Genomic DNA, 23,276 nt, shown 5'->3' with positions numbered 1-23,276 from the left:
GCAAGTCCATTGATCCGTTTTTGCTTTGTTATAATTGCGCAGACAATTACTTTTGGCCAAGGAGGTGGCGACACAATGTGTTCAAAGACAGCCCCCTACTCCCTTTTTCCTACCACCCATGCCAACGCAATGCTAACAACGCAGTGCAATACAATGCCAAAGAATGAATGAAATCCCTCTTTATTTTGTTCTTTCTCCCGTTCATGTTCCTCTTCCTCTTTCTCCTTTCTTGACTCCTGTACTAAACCTAATTCTGTTCCTGCCCCTGTATTCATTTTGCATTTCCAAACTCTTCCTTTCCCTAACAAACAATATATTAATAATAATATAGCAGGCTTGATTATCCTTCTTTTCTCTTCAGCCTTACTTATTTCTCCACACCAACGTCTTTCTTCCGAGACAAAAAATAATAAGAAAAGCAAAGTTTCACTTGTTCCTTTTTTTACCATTTACATTCATTAGTGCAAGGTGCACCATGCTCTTTAAAAGGTAAATTCCTGTTATGCATGCACTTTACAGCTTACATGTGGATTTCAGTCTTGAAGAGAAGGAAAGAAAGAGGAAGAAATAAAAAAAAAAAAAAAAAAAAAAAAAAGTCATTCGACCATTTGGTAAGTATGCATTGAGCAAAGGATTGCGGGAGAATGAATGGACTACAAGGCATTCGAACAGAAGCCACAAAAAAGCACCTTAAAAGATCCTTTTGGACGCGTTCCTTATTTTGTGTCATATTAATGTTCCTTGAGAAAGTTTTAAAGTTGGTATTTGCTCTTTGTCATGACAATTCGGTCTAATGTGACAACAAAAGTGAGAGGGCGGAGTCAAAAAAAAAGAGGAATGGGCGTTTTGTGGAGAGGAGGTACAAGATGAAAGGATCACCAGTTGCTTGCTGTTGTTGTTATTGTTTGGTCTGGAATTTGTGGAAGAAAGATGGAGGAAAAGAGACAAACACAAGTGGTGATGGTTGCACAGAGAGAAAGACACGGCGCTAGACTTCATGCAAGGTTCTCTGTTGGCGCGTGCTTTATAAATATTTGCGATTGACGTCTGCTTTAAGAGATGGGTGACTAGAAAATGAGATGACAAGGTCATCGATGTTTTTTTTTTTTTTTTTTTTTGTGGATGAGAGGAACGGATACAAAAATATAGACAGGACAATTGAGATGCAACAGGAGAGCGCATTGAAATGAAAAAGGAGGTGAGTGAAGATGAAATGAGTGAGTGAGGGAGTGAATGAATGAAGAATGGAAGAGAACATTCAGAACCAAAAAGACGGGCTCAACTCTTTTTTTTTATTAATTGCTGTTCGCTTCGGCGAGTGCAAAAGCATCCAGCATGGCAACTGTTCTAAAGCAAATAAATGCATGCGAACTCGCACATGTGCCAATTGTTTATTTTGTTGTTGGAGATATCGTTTATGTCTTTTTTCTTTCTTACTTTCTTTCTTTCTTTCTCTCATCATCCCTTTCTCCCATTATTTCTTTCTCCTTTTATTCTTTCTTTCACTTTCCAGTCGACTTTTACGCCTGAAACTTCCATTCCTGTTCCTGAGCAAACGACTCGCGCTATAAAATTGTGCTGTCTATTTGCCCCTCTAGAACATAGTCGCTGATCCTCTTTTCTTCCATTCCCTCTCTTTCTCATTTCACTTTCTCATCTTAATTTCTTTCGTCATGTCCTCCTCGCCTGGGGCCACCTCGCCTTCACTCGCCTCTAACCGTACACGCTCTGGCTCCCGTACTGGCTCCGTTTCTGCTCCGGGTCCAAATGCACCTTCGTCTACCCCCTCTGCTCCCTCCCCAACCGCATCTCACTCCACTTTTATCCCATCCAGTTTCATCAAACACGCCACGCTCGTCAACAACTGTTACCCATCCCGTCCGGAGGAAAAAGGCCCAAAAGCCAGCGAACTTTCCTATCTTGTCTTTTATACGACTTCCAAGCCTGCCAAACTGACCAAGGTTGGCAACTTTATCGAGCGAAGAGTTGTTCGTGACTACCGCAAAAAGAAATTCTCGTATGTCTTTTTTTTTTTTTATGACATTTCCGTGCGCTCAGGCCCACATGGAAAAAAAGATGACAATGAAAAATGAAAAATGCAGAGTATTAAACAAATAACTCATTGCCTTTCTTGGACTGGCTTTACCTATACGCAGTGATGTCCATTGTTCGCTCGAGATCATCAAGGCTCTTCTTCTTGAGAGCAAGTCCCATTTGAATATCTTTTCCAAAAACATCGTCAGCATCCTCGATGCACTTTTGGTCGACACTTCAAACCTTGATATCGTGAGACATTGTCAAAATGTCTTTTCTTGCTTCTGCGGCGCTCATGACGGCTCCACATTGGGTGTTGATAGCGAGTTCAGAACTATCTATTACAGAGTCGTCGACCGTTTTGCAAAGCTCAGCGCACATAATGGCGAAAACAGTCACCGGTATGTTAGTCCTGTCTAATCTGAAATGTCTATAGGAAGAGTAGTCAGTCACCAATACATTAGCTCGCAGTGTGTTGGCCAAACAGAAAGCTGCAGGATACGTGTATTTTTACCCCTGTTCTTATTATTGAATATTGCAGCTAAAGCATTCTTGTCTTCTTCTTCCTCTCTGCTCTTTTCTACCTATTTTTCTCCATACCCTTCTCTTCCGCGTAGCTATCGGATGATCGGATTGAGAGCATTGGAAGCTGTCGTTTCATCCCGCGCACTTTATGCATCTGATTTCAAAGCCCAACTCAACTTGGTCCTGCCGGCAATACTCGACCGCCTCATTGACTCCAAAAATGGCGTCAACATTGCTCTGGACGACTCGCCTAATACGACATCGCTCCGTCGTTCAGTATCTATTCATATTGCAGTTCACCCCGACAACATAGTGACAGACGAGGATGTTACGGCAGAAGCTCTTAGATGTCTTCGTGCCCTCCTCAAGAATCCTAATGGCGGTGATGTAAAGCTCGCTCTAGGGCCCACATTTTCGTATTTAGATGGCCATAGTCGTTGGTGGCCATCCTCCTTTAACGTTGAAATTATCAAGGCCATCGTGAGATCCATTTTGCCACAGTACCGATACATGGCTGTGAATGAAATTATTTCCCGCATTGATGATGTGGATTCAACAACTACTGATGCCATCTTGCGCCTTCAGAAAAAGGCTACATTGATCTCTGCTTCGGAAGCTATTTTGGTATCCTCTGTTTCGCTCATTGGAATGCCAGTTCTGGAAGTTCTCCATTCGCTATTGGTATTCTTAATAAAGTCACTCTCAGCCAGTGCCTCAATGAATAAGAATAACCAGTCCAGCCAAATGCACTCTTTGGAAGTTGTGATTCAGGAAGGCCTTATAAAGAGCATTGGTAAGTTTTATAAGCAAGCAAATAATAAAGTTGTTTTTCATGTTGAATTGGTATTTGCTTTGAGTCTAATTTTTTGCTATTTTAATTATTCTAACTCTTTTTTTATCTCTCAGGCGGGCTTGCAACCCATATCTACTACTCAAACCAGGTGCCCCACATTATCTCTCACATTGCAAAAAAGCTTTCATTCAAGCTCGGCACCGCCCCTCAGCCCGAAACAATTGAGGGTGTACCCACTGTAGAATACCGTGCAGCCTTGCTCAAGAGCTTGCAGGCAGTGATTAGGACGAGCAAGGAAAGTGGTCGCCAAGGCGCCAATTTCCATGCTACAGAAATTTCGTCCGAGCTCTTGACACCATGCCTCGGTCTTTTATTGGATGGGCACGTTGAGATCCGAACAGCCTTTGCGCAGGTACTTGTCTCCTTTTTGGCCACAGAAGACGAAAACATAGCCGATGGTATGGGATTGTCTCCGATGATATCGATCCCATCTACCTCTGGAGACCTGTATTTCCGTGCAGCAGCACATCAGACCTTGTATGCCTACGCAAGCTCCTCGACCTTGACTCCCAAGGATTTAGTGGCCATCTATGGCATCTTGAAGGCTATGCTTAACCATTTCCAGGATGATGAATTTATTCGAGTTGTCCCCATGCTCTTTTCCTTGCAAGATTGGTGTTTAAACCAGCCTTTGGAAGAGCAGCAGGATGATGCCATTGAGGTGGCGCGCAAGCGCGCGGTGGCAGCGCTTATAGTCTCGTACTTTCAGATGGCTGTCTCGATCTATGATATGACTGAGCCTCAGGAGTACCTCCAAAATATCAAGAAATCCAGAGAGGATGAGTTGCAATGGGTTCCTATCAACTACGGGGCTATGGAAGAGTCATTGGCTCGCACCTCAGAGTTAACTTGGGATGAAGCTTCAGAGCCCCTGAGTCCTGTACTGAGTCATCCTCTTGCACGTGAGCACCTGGTCACTTTACTGACGACAGTCTCTGATCGATTTAGTGCTGGAGCAGATCGATTTAATCAAGTGTTTAATCCTGAAGCTCAGTCTGGACTGTTAGGTTCAGGTGATAGTCGAGAATTTGGTAGTGGTCTGTTCTTGTCCACAGGTACGATCAATGGGGTCTCTAGCATTCTTGGTCACAAGTTGGAGCGGAGTATGGACAGCCGCATTCGCGTCTCACGTCATTTGGAGGATTGGGCCTTACCCAAGCTTGCCCCACAGTCAATGAATTCTTCCATGGACTTGTCGACTACACACTCTGAAGATACATCCAGGTCAACAGTGAGTGGGGAGGGTGGAATGCTTTCGTTGGATGATCCATCAATGCCTAGCAAGAAGATTGGTGTTGATAATCTAAAGGCAGCTCTGGCGGCGGCACAAATGGCAGTGGATAGCTCGAGTGATACGGGCAGCTCCAGTCCTGGAAGTGTCACTCGTAGCCCATCATCCGCTACAACGACACTTCAACGATTTTATCCATTATCTATCCATTCGCAAACACTTCGTAAGCATGGTGCCTCACCTTCTAGTGGGTCCACAGCATCGACGCTTGCTTCACGACCTGACCTTGCAGATCTGTTGAATACTATCCAGGTGGAAGGTCCAAGAAAGAATAACACTCAGATGTCACTTGTGGTCCCACCGTATGTGTAATGAAATACGTTTTATTATGTTACTACTTTTTTTCTTTAATGTCCTCTTATTTTTATTTTTTTATAATGATTAAACAAAAAAAAAAAAAAAAAAGCCTATAATGCAATCTGTACTAAATAATAATAATAATAAAAATATATACGATTTTACCCCACATCCAACATCCGTGCGTGGAACTCAATCAACAAGTGCAAATAAAAACAAAATAAAAAATAAAAATAAAGAAAAAGTATATGTATAATACATTAATATACATGTACAGTAGCTTAGAAAGAATAAAATTGAATATTGGCACAATTGTTTTTAACAGAGCGGTTAAAATATATTTAATAATAAATGTTTATGATGTGTTTAAATGCGATTGAATATGAGATGTGAGATTGGAGCGATATCTCAACCGGCAAGCATGTGCCACATCAATGTGACAGAGTGACTCCAATTCAATAAATAATTTTTTTTTTTGTTTTACTCGGGGTCGATGAGGACGTACGATGATTGGCTAAAAATGAATTGGATTTAAAATTGAATATGAGGTATGAATTTGGTCTATATTATTAGTTCTTATTGATTTGATTTGATTTGCGCCAGTCAAAAAGGCGAGATTGAACAGGACTGACTAATAGAAAAGATTTTTTTTTACCTCCTTGTTTTTGTTTTTTTCTTTACTCTTGTTCTTTTTATTCTTGGCCCTTTTTTAATCCTTTGCTCATTCAACTCATTTCTACTCATTCTCAATTCTACTCAAATTCACTTCATTCCACTTTTTAAAAAAAAAAAACTATAAACAACAACACAGCAAAAAGAAAGTAAAAAAAAAAAATAAAAAGGGCTTCATTTTTACTTCTTACTCTTGGACAGAAAAGGTAAAGAGGACCCTTTTCAACATATTTACATATTACACACAGCACACATACACACGCATAACTACTACATACTCTAATACAATTCAGAAGCAAATACAATATACTTTCATCCCCCCATTGAACATATTCACACAATATCTTCATAACGTCCTTTCTATTCACATAATATACAATTTATTATACTTTTATACACATTATATATACATACATTCATACACATCAGCAATCAAATCACATTCAAATGCATGAGCTCCATCACTTTTTTCTACACATTTCCCAAACAATATTTATACACACATCAAATAGTCCCTGTACACCTCATTCAATGCTATTTAATTACATTAATATATTTATACTTTATTATATACTTTTGCATCAACAATACCAACTCCCGAATACAAATATATTCATCCCTCTTCATCTCTTCATGAACTCTGAAACATTCTATGACACAAAAATCTCGAGGGAATTGTAGTTTCCTGTGATATGAGTCGTTTACAGGGGAAAGGGGGGATGGGGGGGAGAGATGAGAGGAAAAGGAAAAAAAAAAAAAAAAAAAAAAAAAAGAGAGCCATCACACTCGTCATCATAGTAAAAAAAAAAAATTGGTCGACTCTTGTTCTTCTTTCATCTGGTTTTTTTTTTATGCTTGCTCTGTGTAGCAGCACATACATTCTGTATGATGGAGGTAGCTTGATGTGTCCTGATCAGATAACTGTCAGCGGATCAGCGGAAAGAGATCCACTAAGATCCCGTTCGTTTCTCTTGAGCAAATAGAAAATATGACAGATTACGTTTATGCTACTCCACCATTATGTTTCTATTATGTTTTTAATACATTGCTCCTATTATTAATTATTGCTATTAATGGATTATGGCGTATCTATCCCCATCACGAGTGCATCCCCATTGAGTCCAGCAGCCCTGCTATTGCTTTTTTTTTGTGAAGGTTGTACTACGCCTTGCAGGCCACACATTAACCTTTCATTTTATCAAGAGAACGTTCAACCTTTCTCTTCTATGATTCCTTCTACTTCCTACTTTCTTCCTTCGGAGCATCACTACCATTTAATCTTGTTTACCTTCGTTCTTTCCTTCTTTTGTTTGCATATACATGCCAACATCCCACACTGCCTCACCAAACACAGCTGGAGAAGAACGGAGAAGTTTCATTTGACGGTCACAGAGTTGGCTTTTTTTTTTTTTTTTTTCTTTAGTTTATTGACTGTGTGAATTGCGATTGTTTACTTGACACAGCAGGTCAGGCGTCTTATTGTGCTTGTTTGTGTCCGCTCAACTTTTTTTTTTTTTTATTTTTTTTTTATAATCTTTCTTTTACTCAGTTATTCTTATCCTCTCAACTGACTCTTAACGCCACTTCTTTCTCCATCGTCATTTGCATCCGCCTTGGGTCTCATTCGAGAGACTGACTGGCTGATCTCTCTATTTTATACTTTTTACATGCATACACACATACACACGTATACGCTTTCTAACACTCTATATCACTATCTTTATATCATTGCTTTCTGTGGGCCCTGATTCTCGAACAGCTAGACGAGGTGAGTTACTTCAGCTTCCAAAGGACATGTATTTCGGGTCTAACTTTTAATACGCCATCATAACAAAGAAAAAAAAAAAAAAAAAAAAAAAAAGACACGTCATTACCATTGCTATTATTGTTATTGTTATTGCTATTATTAATTTTTTAATTTTTATTGAGATGATTTCACTTCATTCCTTGAACATCATTGACTGACGCGTGGAATTAGCTCGTCATTATAATACGTATGAATATTTATCCATCCTTTCTTTTAAAGTTTTTATTTTATTTTATTTTTCTTCCTCGGTCTGATGAGAATTAAGCATCGAATTAGATTATTATTATTTTTTTATTTTTATTTTTTTCCTCGTGATTCAGTACGATCTCTTCCGATGCATGTTTAATGTTATTGTGAATAGGAAGAATATACTCAAATATGTTCTCTGGAATTGCAGTTTTTATTTATTGTTATTTTTTTCTATTCTTTTTTCCTCTCCTACAATCGGAACGTTGTTATAACACGTGTTTTATTATAAAAACAAAAAAAAAAAAAAAGCTCAAACGCATCGTACTGACAACGCGCGCTTTATTTTTTATATTTTTATTTATAGTATAGAGTCGAGGACATATCAGGACACGACTGTCAGGGAAAGTAAGGCAATAAATCAGCGACTTCATGTCTTACCACGGGCACAACCAGCATGGGCAGTTTACCGGATCTGCCACCACGCGACCCTTTGCGCAGCATCCGCAACAGGCCAGTAACAGCCAGATCCAAGGTTTAGCCCAACAACATACTCAGCAGCAACAACAACAGCAGCAGTATGCACATTTGCAACATCACAATGCCAACAACAATAGTTTCGGTCTCAGTTCCCTAACGTCCAATAGCTATAAATTGGACAACACTCGAGACTCACGGCCGAGCAATGGACTTCAAGGATATGGTAACTGGAACAGCCCTACAGATATGACCGGCTTTGGCCAGACACACTCGAGCGGACAGCTGTCGCACATGTTGACTCAACCACACCATTCAGCCTCGCAACCATCACTTTCCATCTCGCAATACTCGCAGCCACAGCAGCAGCAACAGCAACCCCAACAGCAACCCCAGCAACCACAGCAACAGCACCAGCAGCAGCAGGCATTTCTATTTTCAGCCCACAACCAATCTCCAACTCATCTTAGGGTAAATACTTTTTGTATCCAGAATCAACCAACAATTGTGCAAGAACCGTGGGTGGTCGTTGCTCTTGTCTTGATTTGACTTTATTATTAACTCTCACTCTTTATATTGCTTCCATGGATAGCAGGCCCAGCCACAGCAGACTCAACAAACGCAGCAACAGCAGCCTCAACAAGCTCAATCGCAACAACAGCAACCTTCCTATGGCTCTCATCATTCATCCAATCACCAAGGCTCTCAACATTTCTCAAGCACTGTTGTGTCGCCAGCATCTCAACTTTCTCGACAGCAACAGCCATCTGCACAGACCGGTATGGTTGGATCAGGTGGGCTAAAACCCTCAACCTCGCTCGGGAATGTTAGTTCTGTGAACCGCAATTACCTTGATTCTGCACTTTCTACTGGGCCCAGCGCGCCAAGCTTTGGATCTACTAACAATTTTGGTATGGCAGGCATGACCAATCTCCGTAATACATATGGCGCTGACGATGAGGTAAGAACATAAAAAATAAAAAAAAAACATCAGAATGAGCCAAAAGTGAGGAGAACAAGAGATCTGATTACTTCAGCAGTATGGTTGAATAACGTCTTGTTATCTATTCATTTGATTTCTGTAGGGTGGAAACTTGATCCCAAATGACGACAATTCACTTGATGGGGTTTACCAACCCTTAAACAGTAATCCTCATGGTAATCAAGTTCAATCGGCTGGTCGGTATCAGGCTCAGCGAACTGGTAGCAACCCTGTAACACCTAATCGACTAGCACATGATATACGGCCAGGACAAGGCAATCATATTCTCAATAATAACCCCACTACCATTTCTCAGAACCAGCCTCTATCCTCATATGACCAGCGCACAACCACGCCAGCCATGAACAGCATCAAGGGCGACGTCATGCTGAGTGGCGGTGGTGTAACTGGCAACAGTACTCAGCATCAGACATCGTCTCGTCATCTGAATCAGCCACTTCCACAATCGCCTTACTCATACCATTCAACCGCCCAGCAGTCACCTCAACAACCTTATCCATCTCCACATAATTCTATTCTGCCTCAGTCCCAGCACCAGCATGCGCACCAGCAATCAACGCCTCCTGGTCAGTCCGCACTCACCCCAAAAGAGTCGCCCCAGCTGTCGGCACCAAAAGCGGCGATTGTCGAACCAGAGCCCAAGAAGAAGCAGCAAAAAGCCCCAAAGGCTGCTGCAGGCGCGAAGAAGACTGCTCAAGGCAAGAAGAACCCAAAAATTCAGCCAGACAATGTGCCATCACCAGAACTTGGACGAACAGATACTGGTTCATCTCATGCCATGACCTCGCCGTATAGCAGTGTGGACTCGACTGTGCCAGGGCACAATCGTATGTACAGTAGTCCATTGACTCCAGCTGCTTTGGCCCAGCATCAGCAGCAGTACCCAAGCTTCCAGCAGCAACAACAACAGCACCAACCCTCGCCTCAAAACACGCTTCAGCAGCAGCAACAGCAACAACAACCGCAGCATCAAGCACAGGTTCAACATCAGCAACACCATCATCAACAACAACCACAGCAGCAGCAGCATCAGGCACATCAGACTCCTCAGCAGCAGCATCAACAACAACAAGCCTTACGGCAACATCAGCGAAATGAAAGTTTCGAAACTAATCCTCGTCCCCTTACTCAGCCTGTAGCGCCTCCTGTATCTGACTCAGCCACTGATAAACCTAAAGGCAAAGGACGTGGCAGAAAGAAAAAGGTTGTTGATAAGCCTGCAGACTCTGCTCCCGCCCCTGCTCCTGCCCCCGCTCCTACTCCTACCCCTGCTCTTGAACCCGTAGTCACCCCTGCGACACGACCTACAGCCGTCATGCCTGCTCTTCCACAGACGTCCTCAACACCCAAACTGAACAAGCAACAGCAACAGCAATTTCAGCAACTTCAACAACAGCAGCTTCAACAGCAACAGCTTCAACAACAGCTTCAACAACAGCAGCAGCAACAGCAACAGCAACAGCAACAACGACAACAGCAGTTACATCAACAACAACTTCAACAGCAGCAACAAATGCAGATACAACAACAACAACAACAGCAGCAGCAGCAACAGCAACAGCAACAGCTGCAGCGCCAACAAATGCAACAACAGCAGCAACAGCAGCAACAACAGCCTTATTACGATGCTTCTGCATTAGCGCTGACTTTGTCTCAACCTGCTCTTCATCCCTCCGGTCGTCCTAAACGACCTCCAAATGCATTTTTGGTATTCTCTAGTATCCGACGACCGGAACTGCAGAAACTTTACCCCTCGCACAAGACAGCCGCACTTAGTAAACGTCTTGGAGAAGAATGGCGCGACATGCCCCCTGTAAGTCATTGGCGTGCTATGATATCGTAGTATTGGGTTTTGCTTTTAACTCTTCAAACATTGACACTAATCTTTTTTTTTTTTTTTTTTTTTTTTTTTTTGCAATCGTTTCTTTTCAGGAGCGAAAATCACTTTATACCTCGCGTGCAAAGGATATCAAAGATACTTTCCAGACTAATCATCCGGACTACGTCTACACTCGTCGTTCCTCTAAAAAGCGTGCAATCGTCGACGTTGATGCAGGCTCCTCCAAGAGACTTAAGGGAACTGATGTATGTCTCATGTTTTTTTTTTTTTTTTTTTTTTTTTTTTTTTTTTTATTTAGCACAATGCAATTTACTAATATGATTGATCGCTAACTACTGCCTTTTTTTTTTTTTTTTTTTTTTTTTTTGACTTGATAATATAGTACGATGACAACGCCGGTTACCCAGCAAACGCAGGGTTGGATCCTAATAGACCAAGACGGCCTATGAATTCGTACTTGATCTTTAACCAGGAGATGCGGCATAAATTGCTGTTAGAGAATGCAAATCTGACTGTGAGCGAGATTTCACGTGCCATTGGCCAAAGATGGGCTAATATGACACCAGACATGAAACGCGAGTATAATGAAAAGGCAGCAAGCATCAAAGCAGAATTCCTGAAGCGGAATCCAGATTATGTCTATTCACGTAGGAGTAAGGCAGAGATTGCAGCATCCGGAGCAGCCCGTCGCCGTGGTGGTGCTGTACCACCATCGATCTCTTCAGGCTCCAACGTCCCTGGAAGCAAGGCGGGTCAAAGTGGAAGGAACGGAGCAGGACAGGCTGCAGCTACTAATTCTACGGGCAATAGCCGAGCTGGTGGAGGTAGTTCAGGGACTGCAGCCTCTGCAGGGGCTTCGAACACTGCCGTTAATGCATCTCATGATTTGGCAATTAATGGCAAAGATAGATCACGGGGCAAGAAGAGGACTAAGGATCCCGACGCACCTAAACATCCCATTCCTGGGTTCTTGTTCTTTAGGTCGGGTGAACGAGCTCGCATCCGAGCCATGAACCCTAACCAACCGATTCCTACTGTAGCAGCAAAGATGTGGAATGAAATGACTCCAGAGCAGCGTGCTCCATATCTTGAAAAGGCCGCTCAAGACAAGCTGCGGTACGCGGAAGAGATGCAGGCATACTCTGCTAGGAAAGGAAGGGCAGGCAAAGGGAGATCATAGAGTAGACGGAGGATGAAGGTCAGATTATGGAAGGAAACGAAGCAAAGTTGTTTCAGAAGAAGGATTGTAAAAGGTCATGTATGGGATGAGTTTTAGTAATAAATTATGTGCAACAAGTAAATAATGAAAACCATTCCCCTTATTTCCAAACAAACGTTGTTGGTTTATTCTCCTGTTTCAGCTCTGTTTTAACTCATGACATTCTGTCTTGGTCCTTTCTGTTGCATGAATCCATGGAATAGCATTAAAACCCTTGTACGGTTGGCTGAAGTGATAAAGGAAATTTTTTTAGATATCGTTTTCTTTATCTTTGCAAGTGTATTGCTCTACTCACTGCCTGAGAACAGATTTGACCATGCAAAAAAAAAAAAAAAAAAAAAAAAAAAAAAAAGACCTTTCTAATTTTGTACATTTATCAATGTCAGCAGCCTCTCGCAAGATGTTTATTTGCTTTCTAGTACATACAGCGCGACATTCATGTCATGTAATGTACGAACAGTGTAGGACGAAGTTACAAATTATGTTTACTAACCTTAAAAATTCATTGGTAATCCAAGTTGACAAATGCTTCTTTTTTTTTTTTAAAGCTACAAAAAGACGACATAAAAAACTCCGTTCCTCTTCTTTTAAATCTTTAAAAAACAAACAAAAAAAAAAAAAAAAAAAAACAGTCGATTCATAATGGCAACAACGGCTGTTCTACAGCAAGGACAAGAACAACAAAAACAGCACCAACATCATCAACAGCAGCATCAACATCACCAACAAAAAGAAAAAAGACGGTTTCGAACTATTGTCAAGTCTATACCTTCTCGTGAACAGACTGATGGAGTTGGGGCTCGGGTGCGGCGTTCCATTGGAGGGTATGAAGTTCGATACCACGATCCATTTCTTTTACTGGACGAGTTTATGGTGGATCGGAACGGGGGATTCTTGGACCATGCTCATCGAGGGTTCGAAACTGTGACCTACATGTTACGAGGACAGTTCCAACATGAGGATTTTGCAGATCGGAAAGGGGTGATCGGACCGGGTGACGTGCAATGGATGACAGCCGGGCGAGGCATCGTCCACTGTGAGATGCCAGTGAAATCACAGACACCTGCTCATGGATTACAGTTGTGGGTGAATCTGTCGAAGGAATACAAGATGTGTGAACCTCAATATCAAGAACTTAGAGATGAACAGATCCCTCGTGCCGTTCCTTTAAATGAGAAGGAGGATAAGGATAAAGGAAAGGGCACGGACGTGGACAAGGACAAGGACAAGGACAAGGACAAGGACAAGGACAAGGACAAGGACAAGGACAAGGACAAGGACAAGAATGAGGACAAGGACAGGGACAAGGATGAGAGACAGAGACAAAACAATGATGGTGTTGTCATCAAAGTGATTGCAGGCGAATCACATGGAGTGAAAAGCCCTGTGTACACTCGTACACCGATCATGTATTTAGACTTCAAGATGAAGAAAAACAGATCAGTCGAGCAGACGATCCCGGTTTCTTTTTCAGGATTCGTTTATGTGCTCAGGGGAACAGTTCATATTGTTGTAGAAAAAGGAGATGGAGGAGGAGGAGGAGACAAAAGTAAAAATGAAAGTGGGAGTGAAAGCAACGGTGACGTTGACGTTAACGTTGACGTTGACGGTAGGAAACAAGAGTTCAAAGGTGAGGCCCAACATACGTTGGTGCTGTCAGAAGGAGATGGAGCTGATCGGATCAAGTTTGTGACTAAAGATGAGGAGGGAGAGGAGGGAGAGGAGGTAAATGGGAATATGAATGAGGATGAAGAGAAAGGAGGCGCGCACTTTGTATTGATTGCAGGAGAACCATTGAAGGAACCAATGGTGCAGCAAGGTCCATTTGTGATGAACACAAAAGAAGAGATTGTGGAGACGTTCGCTGATTATCGAGATGGTAAGAATGGGTTCGAGCGGGCACCATTTTGGCGCTCGATTCATTCCTACAGGCGCAGGCGAGGATGAGAAGGAGGAAAAGAAATACAGCCATTCATCTTTTATTGCGGCTTGCGCATTTTGTCATACAATAGACCCTGACCTCCTTTACTGAAAGTTCCTATGTCCCTTAATCTTAAAATCTAAAAAAAAAAAAAAAAAAAAAAAAAAAAGTTGGCTGATCTGATATAAACTCCTGTACGACAAAGAATCTGGCTCCTTTCTCTCTCCTCTCTTGGCTATGACATTGAATAGCCAGAGCTCCGTTTTTTTTTTTTTTTTTTTTTTTTTTTTTGTTTTTAGAAACTTTGAACTCCTCCATTTAGATTAGAAGAATAATGAAGATCTTGGCAAAAAAAAAAAAAAAAAAAAAAAAAATACATAAATACATGACAAGACTTTTCTAATTTTCATCAACAAAATCAACAACACAAAAAGTATTTCAAAGCTTTCAAGATACTCGATTCCTTTTCACTCAGATCCACACTAGACACATTACTGTTTCTATCACAATCATCTTCATTATTATCATTATTACTATTACCATTTTATCATCACCATGAAGTTTTCTACCGCTTTTTCCTCCGCAGTGGTGCTCACTGTTGCTTTCGCGACAATGACTATTCAAGCCGCACCGATCACGAACGCAGCGGGATTGACAAAGCATGGTCACTCAGGAAGCTTGGATATCTTGGGCTTGGATAAATTGGGCTTGGATAAGTTTGGCCTGGATAAGTTTGGCCTGGATAAATTGGACCTGCATAGGTTGGGCCTAGCAAAGTTGTCCCAAATTCTGAGTTTGGAGAAGTTGAACCCGGCCAAGGCGATTGTGGATAAGATGATCGCAGATAATTTGAAATTGGACAAGTCAGAATTGGACAAGTTGAACCTGGATAAGTTGGGCTTGGAGAAGTTGGGCTTGGACAAGTTAGGGCTGGACAAGTTGGGATTGGACAAGTCCATCCTGGACAAGTCGGTCTTGGAGGAATTGGGTATGGACAGAACGGGAGCGGACAAGTTGCTCTTGAACTTGTTAGGATTGGGCAACTTGCTGGATATGTTGGGCCTGGATAGATTTGAGGACCTGGCGGATCATGTGAGAGGCTCGTCAGACCAGCAAGATATTGGAGACTTGGGAGGTTTGTCAGATCTGACGAAGATTGGAAACCTAGGAGGCTTGACAGATCTCTTGGGCTTGGGTGATCTGGGGGATATGGTATCGGTTGGAACGAAGAAACCTGTCCGAGAGGATCCAGAGAAGTGCAAGAAGATTTGCAATGAGGGTTTCAAGACTTCTGAGAAGGAATGTACCAAGACTTTGTCGTCTGCATGTTTCGCTCAAGCTTTGGCAAAGTTGGGTGAATGCAGCAAGAGGTGTGCTTAGGGGAGTGAGCGATTTTTTTCAAAATGATATGGGTACGGGAGAAAAACATATAGGATGAGGCAAATGATCTACATACTTTATTTTATCATTCAATTTATTAAAAAAAAAAAAAAAGGGAGCATAGACACCTTTTTGTTCACAAGCAACATTACGTATTTACAATTTTTGCCCTTGTTATTTTAACCCAAATTTACTTAAACACGCGTCTTATTATCCTTATTATTAATTTTTATCCTCCTCAGCACAAACATTCGACATTGTCCTACATTCGCCCTTCGTTGACACCATTAGACAGATTCCATTACTTTTTTTTTTTTTTTTTTTTTTTTTTCTTATTCAAAATACTTGAAAAGACTATTTGTAAGTAAGTAATCTAGGAAAAAAAAGGTTCATTTTCTTTCTACCTTTTCTTTTCCCATTCCTCAACTAGAAGAAGCTTTTATTTATTTATTTATTTATTTTTTGTTTAAGTAAAAAAAAAAAATGTTTAACGTAACTTCAAACCTCGCTGACTTTGCAGGAAGAGAGAGAAAGAGAGAGAGAGAGAGAGAGAGAGAGAGAGAGAGAGAGAGAGAGAGAGAGAGAGAGAGAGAGAGAGAGAGAGAGAGAGAGAGAGAGAGAAAGCCATACTTTCAATACGTTTGATCCTTCCATACTTACACACACCACACACTTCCAATCATATAAACATTATTTACCATTTATACATTATTACTGTTGTTATTATTATTATTATAATTACCATGCTCAAGTTAAATTAGGAAATCAGTAGGAATGTCATCATTAGATGATGACCGGAAACAGCGATTTCGTTTCCATAAACAGGACGAGATCTTGCTACTCCAAATTGTTCTTCGAGCTAAACCCTGCCCTTACAAGATCTCTTCTCGTGATGGAGCCATTTTAGTCGCCTGGAATCACATTGCAGAAGAGTTTGAACGAGAATCAGTCCCTCGACCTGATGGCAAACTACCCCATCCTCGGACATGTCGAACTCGTTGTGACAAGATGATTATGGATTTCATGGCCATGCGTGCCACTCCTCATTTAAGAGGCAAGAAACAGGAATCAGAAGAGGACCGGTTAAAAAATGAGCTATTAGAGAAGTTGGCGAGTATACAAGGAAAAGTCATGGACTCTGAAATAACTCCATCAGCTTCCTCCTCTACTACCGCTACCACTACTGCTATTACTGGTACCGTTGCTGGGGATGTTGATATCACATCTGGGCCATCCTCTACTGCGGCATCTGCTGGTGGATTGAATACTACTGGAGCTGGGGCTGGACCTGGGCCTGGGCCTGGAACCATTATACCTGGACATATACTTGGTTCGTCAGCACCAAGCACAGCAACCGCAACTCATCAACAACGTGCTTCAGTAGCGTCTACAACATCATTGATGCCTCAGTCCTTGAACAGCCTTGGAAATAACAGTCATCATCGTGTTGGACATGGTCAATCTACATCAGAACTTCTTGCCGCCTCAGGCCTCATGCTCTCGTCAGCAGTGCCTGGTAGCAGTAATAGCCTCAGTAATAACAACGATGGTAATAATAGCAATAATCCTAGCAACAATAACAACAACAGCAGCAGCAGTGGCAATAACAACAACAATACCTCAGATATACACTCACGAGTAGATCGATCTAACAATAATTTATCATTAATATCGTCGTCAGTCAACCCAGCCAATTCTTCGGCTCCTACTTCACGTAAACGAGCTGCAGGTAGTAATGCACCAGGCGTAGCTGCAGCATTGACAACAACAACATCAACAACAACAACAACAGCTCCCAATTCTTCTCTCGATTATCTACAAAGAATGGCGCCGCCAGCATCATCTTCGTCATCTTCAGCCACAGTGGGAGGTATAACTGCCCGAGGTAATCAACAATCTCATTCTGGTATATTACCCGCCGGTACTTCAAAACGCCTGCGCTCAACGCCCAATGAAAGACGTGTGGGAACAACAGCTGTCGCTACTGGGAATAATAGCCAGCATCGCACCACTAATAATTATACACGTTCGGCTTTGGGAACCATGAGTAATGGACTTGGATCTAGTTTGTTAGGGACAGCAGGGCAGAGTTTAGTAGACTTGACCGGGATCAGTAGTTCTACTGCTGCCGCTGCTGCTTTTGCACAAGAGCTTGAGGATGATAACAACGAATGGGATGACGATAGTGGGGCCGGTCAGCACAATGTGAGTGGGGAGGGTCTTGGAAATGAGTATGATAATAGTTTCGGGGACGGGCATGACTTGGGAGATGAAGTAGACGAAGAAGAAGATTCACTTGATCCGTCCAGCTTGATGTCTTCATCTTTATCTCACAATGTGGCTGTCCGTACTGGTAGAAGAGGTCCTGGAATTGGAGGCATGGGAGGCATAGGAGGAGTCGGAGGAGTCGGACCGTCTACATCATGGGCGGCGCGGTCTAAAGTACGGCCCTTTAGATTCAAGCGAACACCTTCAACCCAAAGTCTTCAGCGGCATCCAAGTGGCAGTCTTGGGAAATTTGAGCTGTCATTGGTAGGAGAGCATGGAGGGTATCTACTACCAAGTCAGATGACAGAAGAAGACCGTGAGTTTACAATGCGCATGATTGCATTAGAAGAATGTAAAGTCAAGATCCAACTTAGTAAGCTGGAGTTAACACGACGATGGTTGGAGCTTGAAAGCAAACAGCTAGAACATGATCTGGCCAATGCACAAGAGAAATGATCGTTCAATAAACAAGAACCTGTGTGATGCTCTGGTGACTGTTTGGACTCCATATGATACTGTATAAACACCTGAACACTGCTACATGTCATTGACTACTCCAACGTCCCTTAAACAATATTCTTAGTATACATCTGAGCTTTTGCGAGGGATGTGTCAATGCTTCGACAAAGATGTAACATTTAATGGCCACATCACAGTCCCTGGATCGTGGAAGCGCTGAAAATATGAGGAAAACGGGAACCATTTGTGTTTTTACTAGTAACAAGAGTGGAGTGGCTTCAAAAAGTTTGCCCCAAGGAACAAATCCTATATCCTTCATTGCTCAAAAGAGACAATGTTGTCTTTTCTGCACCCCCAAAAGCACGCCATAGTCCTATTGAAGCGTTCAGAGGTATTGTTTGCCTCATGGTTTGAGGATTAGTAGACTTTCAGTCAAGTTTTATTGTTTTGAACAACACAGTAAATTTTGTCCGTCCCAAGTAGTCCCTTTGGATGGCAGCTATTCAGAGGATGCTAATCAATTCCACTAAATACGGTTAAATCAGGGCAGATTTGGAAAACCAACAAGGCATCGAACAATCTCCTCTATTCAACATGTCCATTTATACTTTCAAATATACTTAATTTATTCATTTGAAAGCCATGAAAGTTTAAGAATGAATATTTATTTATTTTATTATGTTATTGAATTGTGAAAAGTATTTATTTTATTAATTTATGAATGCTTTTTTTTTTTTTTTTTTTTTTTCATTTCCTTTTCCTCTTCCTTTTTCTTTTCCTTTTTTTTTTTTCTTTTTTTTTTTTTTTTTTCCTTTTCCTTTTCCTTTTTCTTTTTCTTTTTCTTTTTAATATGATTTATTTGTTGTTACAGAATACTATCCATCTTTGTAAATACGTTCAATACTGCTGCAATGATTTCCATCTGTAGATCCTTGCCCTGTACTTCATTCTTGGAGGCAGAGGAACCAAAAGGGAAATTACTATAGTCATTCAAAAGTTCGTCGACCTTGGTATAGGCACGTTCACGCATCTCATGATTCAGATACATGAGTGCGTTCTCCAGTACATTGGCTGCATAGGCAGCACAGACCATGGCGATCGTCCGGAGTTGTTGGAATGCGATAGGCGTTTCCCGATCTGAGAGAAGTGTCGGCGTGCCTGAACCTGTGTTTCTAGAAATCAATGTCGTGCAGACTCTTTTGACGATCTCCTCTTTCACAGCTGAATCTGTCACGGGGTGTGTTGCCATGTCAAAGATCAAAAAATTGCGTTTCTCTGTTCTCAACACGCCCTTGTCCACTAATCCTTTTGCTAAACGTTCTCGAACTTGCTTTAATTGGTATCCAATCTTCATTACATTCCATGTCTCACCTATTTACAGGCCGAAAAAGAACAAAAGAAAAAAAAAAAAAAAAAAGGAAGAGAAGGGGGGAGATTGAGTTAATTAAAATAGTATAAAGGATTTAACACAAGTAACTGTTTTCAAAAAAAAAAAAAAAAAAAAAAAAAAAAAAAAATTAAGCTTACCACTCATAAGATCGATCCACTGACCAACACTCATTCTCTCTTCTGTGGAATGGATCATCTTGAGTGCCTCGTCCAGCAAGACCTCACCGGTCAGTTTCTCACTAATGACTTCGATATATCGATCAGCGAGTGGGTATTTGCGTCGGTTAGGATCCTTGACCATGGCAATGCGATTGCGGAAAGCTAGTTCCATCAGAATACAGCCCCGAAGAGTATAAGAGATATTGTCGTTCCAGAACGAAAGATAACCCTAAAAAGTTGTTTGAAAAAATGAAACATTTCAACATCATTAAGCTCTATTCTAGATTAAGCTTTTTTTTTTTTTTTTATTTTTTTTTTGACAAGTGAGTGGCACATGTGTGAGCAATTATTATCCATTAAAAAAAAAAATGACTAGGACTACAGCCCAAGTCTCCAAAAAAAAAAAAAAAAAAAAAAAAAAAAAAGTGTGGTCGATCTTCTTCTTCTTTCGTCCCTTTTGAAAGCCCATATTACGCCATATCACGTTGGCGGACACTGCATACCAAGCCCTGAGTAAGAAGCATTCATATATTCATACTCTGATCTTGTTGAATTGAAGCAAAGATAGATTTATATCCACAAATAAATCCAAAAATAAATAAGAAAAAGAGAAAAGAAAAGGAAAAAGTCTTTTCATATACAAATATATACCTGCTTATCCTTGAGTCCTAAAAGAAGTATCTCTTCCATCAAAGTAAACTTGGGCTGAGTTCTGTTCTCATCTTCCATTTGTAAATCTCTTGGGTCTGCATATACTTTAGCATCTGTACTGGAACGACGATGAAGACCAGAGTTGTGATTGAATCCAGAATTTCCTGATGATGAGTTTGCATTTGATGAATATGAATCTTCTCCGCCTCCTCCTCCACCTCCACCACCACCACGGCGTCTTGAAAGTCCACCAGCTGATGACATTGTATTAATGAAAGTCGAAAAATACAAAAATACAAAAATACAAAAAAGTCGCTTCTCTTTTGGTCGGATAGCCGAGGGTTCTGTTTTGTTTTTTGTTGCTGTTGTTGTTGTTGTTGTTGTCGTTTTTTTTTTCCCCTCTCTTGACAAAGTCTTGTTGTAGATTCGTAGCTACTTATAATATGTATTTCTTTTTTTTTTTTTTAATATGCTTGAAGACTAATTCTGGTGAGATGGCGATGAGACAGAATGGATGAAGAGAATGTTAAAAAAAAAAATTGTCTACTCTACGTGTCAGGAGTGAGCGTGCAAATATACATAAGGATGATACATAAAAATGATTTGTCCAAAATGGGGATGGACTGTCGTTTTCTGTTATGCAATTGGAGAAAGAGGTTCTATTTGTGCACGCGCCATTTTGTATGTGTGTGTTGTGAACAACAAATCAAAATGTCATAGGTTAATTGCATTTGTAGAACGACATTACACAAGTCGTCCACTCTATTTTAAATGTAGTACCTTTTATAATATTATTTGTATATGTTATACATGTACAGAGCATCGCTTTTTATCAATTGCCGTCGAGTAGGACACTTTAGTTCACAGCTTTTACACATCTTTTAAATGTCAATTGTATAGTGTCGTTCTCCTGGGAGAAAGGGGAAACACATTTTATATAAGAGGACTATTACCACGTGACTAATTAGCAATTAGGAAACCACATGTATGTATATAATTGACTGTTAGACTATTCAAATACACATAGATGTATCTGTTCTTGACGGGTTAACTGAATAGATTTTGTTCCATTTCCTCCTGTATGTCCTGTTTAACCAGATTCCTGTTCTAGACAAAAACTAGATTGAAAACTAAACCGGTTTTTTTTTTTTTTTTTTTTACTACTTTATAGATATAAATATACAATATAATATATATAAAGCTAGTCGATTATAGAATACATTTCGTATATACTGTGTGGCAAATCCTTCTGAATGAATCTTGTTGATCTTTGGTTTTTTTTTTTTTTTTTTTTTTGCGTTACTCAACCAATTCTAAAGTCGAATAAACTATTTTTCCTATGCGCTTTTTTTTTTTTTTTTTTTTTTTTTTTTAGGTCCATTCAATTCATTGGTATGCTTGGATAGTCCAAAATATTTACATGTACAGTACATATTTTAAATTTATACATGTTATAATTTATTTACACATGTATAATCTAATAACAACACGAAAAAAGTATGCTAATGAACCGATTTTTATATATTTTATTTTATTCTTTTGGTGTGTTTGAGCTGTTTTTTTTTTTACTTATCCTTGCGCAATTATTTAAACCAAAAAAAAGCTTTCGATTGTCTGACGCGTCCCTTCTTTTTCTTTCTTTCTTTCTCTTTTTGTATTTCTAATCCATGTTCTCTTCTAACAAGGAAAAAAAAAAAAAAAAAAATACACCTTCATGCAGTAAGAAATGCGGAGAGAGACAAAGAGATCGGGGTGTCAATGGAGAAGGATTCTTTTTTTTTTTTTTTTTTTTTTACTGCGCAGAAGTATCAGACCATATATAACTTGTTTCATTTTTTTAAAATAAAATAAGGTTACCATATAGATGTTTGCTCCAGACAACAGCAACATTGTCTTCCTCCCTTCAAACTCGTCATCGACCCTTTCTTGTCAGCAACCGAAGAAGAGATTAGAGAAATGGTGGGGGATCATGAAGAAAGATTTGTTGATGAATACTAGTAGTCATCACATCCTATTTAGAGCGGCGGGCTTCAAGAGTTTTTGGAGTAACATCTAGCTTGTGATGATGAGCCAATTTCCTTTGACTGTTAAAGACGCCGAACGAGAGGGGGGGGGGGGGTTTAAAAAAAAAGTGTAGGCGAAGCAGTGCGAAGCAATGCAAATAAGTATTGCGGAATGAAAAAAAAAAACAAAAAAAAAAAAAAAAGAGGGGAATTGGATGGTATTTCGTAAAATTTTTAACCTTCAATTGCGCCCAGCTCACACTTCATTGTTGTTGTCGATGATGTTGCTTTTGTTTAGGCTGGAACATTTTTCAAAAAGACCTCCATCTCTTAATGCGTATCTTTCTTCCTTTGCTTGTCTCTTTCAGGGACCAGTCTGCCAACATCTCTGGAAAAAAGTTTTCTTTCTTTTTTTTATATTTTATATAATATATATATTATACTATACATACAAGTATTGTTTGCCTTGTCATGGATAGCTCTTTCATTTTGCATCCACACAAATACATAAACAACTTTATTTATGAACATTCTTCGGCGTCAATGACCTCTTTGCTTAAAATGGTAATAAACGTTCCACTTTTTTGTTTTTTACATTGCCTATTATTTCTGCGCAAATTACTACGGACAAGAAGCGGTTGCAAAGTCATTAGAATACTATAGCTTTTTTTATTTTTTATTTTTTACCTATTATTATTGCCGATAAGGTCTTTATTTACTTATTTATTTATTATTGTTCATGATCCTTGGAGGCTTTCTAATGAAAAAAAAAAAATGGTATGAACTATTACTATAATCAAAGCATAGATGGTGAAAGAACTGAGGAAGGAGAGCGCGTGTTT

The 23,276-nt window shown here is 40.3% G+C and overlaps 9 protein-coding genes across 9 annotated transcripts; 7 read left to right on the top strand and 2 right to left on the bottom strand.

The window, feature by feature from the left end:
* The first annotated feature begins 1,460 nt into the window (after nt 1-1,460).
* BCR41DRAFT_420085 (hypothetical protein) lies at nt 1,461-5,065 on the top strand. Its single transcript, XM_022029848.1, has 4 exons — nt 1,461-2,017; nt 2,157-2,435; nt 2,652-3,352; nt 3,466-5,065. Exons 1-4 carry the CDS (start codon nt 1,674-1,676, stop codon nt 5,013-5,015), a joined length of 2,874 nt encoding a protein of 957 aa, XP_021883808.1. The 5' UTR covers nt 1,461-1,673; the 3' UTR covers nt 5,016-5,065.
* A 721-nt stretch (nt 5,066-5,786) lies between these two features.
* BCR41DRAFT_319427 (hypothetical protein) lies at nt 5,787-6,389 on the top strand (the record flags this gene model as incomplete). The annotated part of the gene is made up of 1 exon (XM_022021349.1): nt 5,787-6,389. A coding segment is annotated over one exon (341 nt), but the record flags the coding sequence as incomplete, so codon positions are not given.
* Nucleotides 6,390-6,649: 260 nt separating this feature from the next.
* On the top strand, nt 6,650-7,149 carry BCR41DRAFT_234304 (hypothetical protein). Its single transcript, XM_022020095.1, has one exon. The coding sequence runs from the start codon at nt 6,746-6,748 to the stop codon at nt 7,109-7,111; it is 366 nt and encodes a 121-aa protein (XP_021883806.1). The 5' UTR covers nt 6,650-6,745; the 3' UTR covers nt 7,112-7,149.
* Nucleotides 7,150-7,867: 718 nt separating this feature from the next.
* On the top strand, nt 7,868-11,215 carry BCR41DRAFT_234311 (hypothetical protein). Its single transcript, XM_022020096.1, has 5 exons — nt 7,868-8,613; nt 8,738-9,103; nt 9,228-10,582; nt 10,686-10,958; nt 11,121-11,215. Exons 1-4 carry the CDS (start codon nt 8,098-8,100, stop codon nt 10,783-10,785), a joined length of 2,337 nt encoding a protein of 778 aa, XP_021883805.1. The 5' UTR covers nt 7,868-8,097; the 3' UTR covers nt 10,786-10,958; nt 11,121-11,215.
* BCR41DRAFT_234289 (high mobility group box domain-containing protein) lies at nt 10,520-12,177 on the top strand. The gene is made up of 4 exons (XM_022020094.1): nt 10,520-10,606; nt 10,713-10,958; nt 11,121-11,230; nt 11,368-12,177. The coding sequence occupies exons 2-4, from the start codon at nt 10,940-10,942 to the stop codon at nt 12,163-12,165; spliced, it is 927 nt and encodes a 308-aa protein (XP_021883804.1). The 5' UTR covers nt 10,520-10,606; nt 10,713-10,939; the 3' UTR covers nt 12,166-12,177.
* A 765-nt stretch (nt 12,178-12,942) lies between these two features.
* On the top strand, nt 12,943-14,121 carry BCR41DRAFT_280912 (RmlC-like cupin domain-containing protein; the record flags this gene model as incomplete). The annotated part of the gene is made up of 4 exons (XM_022020229.1): nt 12,943-13,365; nt 13,525-13,713; nt 13,828-13,893; nt 13,951-14,121. Coding segments are annotated over 4 exons (849 nt in total), but the record flags the coding sequence as incomplete, so codon positions are not given.
* A 432-nt stretch (nt 14,122-14,553) lies between these two features.
* BCR41DRAFT_348584 (hypothetical protein) lies at nt 14,554-15,386 on the bottom strand. The gene has a single exon (XM_022023322.1). It carries the CDS (start codon nt 15,082-15,084, stop codon nt 14,791-14,793), a length of 294 nt encoding a protein of 97 aa, XP_021883802.1. The 5' UTR covers nt 15,085-15,386; the 3' UTR covers nt 14,554-14,790.
* A 758-nt stretch (nt 15,387-16,144) lies between these two features.
* BCR41DRAFT_348583 (hypothetical protein) lies at nt 16,145-18,266 on the top strand. The gene has a single exon (XM_022023321.1). It carries the CDS (start codon nt 16,280-16,282, stop codon nt 18,227-18,229), a length of 1,950 nt encoding a protein of 649 aa, XP_021883801.1. The 5' UTR covers nt 16,145-16,279; the 3' UTR covers nt 18,230-18,266.
* A 778-nt stretch (nt 18,267-19,044) lies between these two features.
* Nucleotides 19,045-20,897, bottom strand: BCR41DRAFT_348581 (Golgi phospho protein 3-domain-containing protein). Its single transcript, XM_022023320.1, has 3 exons — nt 20,432-20,897; nt 19,760-20,009; nt 19,045-19,603 (listed from the first exon to the last, which is right to left on the bottom strand). Exons 1-3 carry the CDS (start codon nt 20,693-20,695, stop codon nt 19,098-19,100), a joined length of 1,020 nt encoding a protein of 339 aa, XP_021883800.1. The 5' UTR covers nt 20,696-20,897; the 3' UTR covers nt 19,045-19,097.
* Nucleotides 20,898-23,276: the final 2,379 nt, after the last annotated feature.

The sequence above is a fragment of the Lobosporangium transversale genome, assembly GCF_002105155.1.
Source record: "Lobosporangium transversale strain NRRL 3116 chromosome Unknown BCR41scaffold_8, whole genome shotgun sequence".
Taxonomy (NCBI): Eukaryota; Fungi; Mortierellomycota; class Mortierellomycetes; order Mortierellales; family Mortierellaceae; genus Lobosporangium; species Lobosporangium transversale.
The sequence above is the reverse complement of the archived record's forward strand: the minus strand, read 5'-3'. Positions and strand labels throughout refer to the sequence as shown.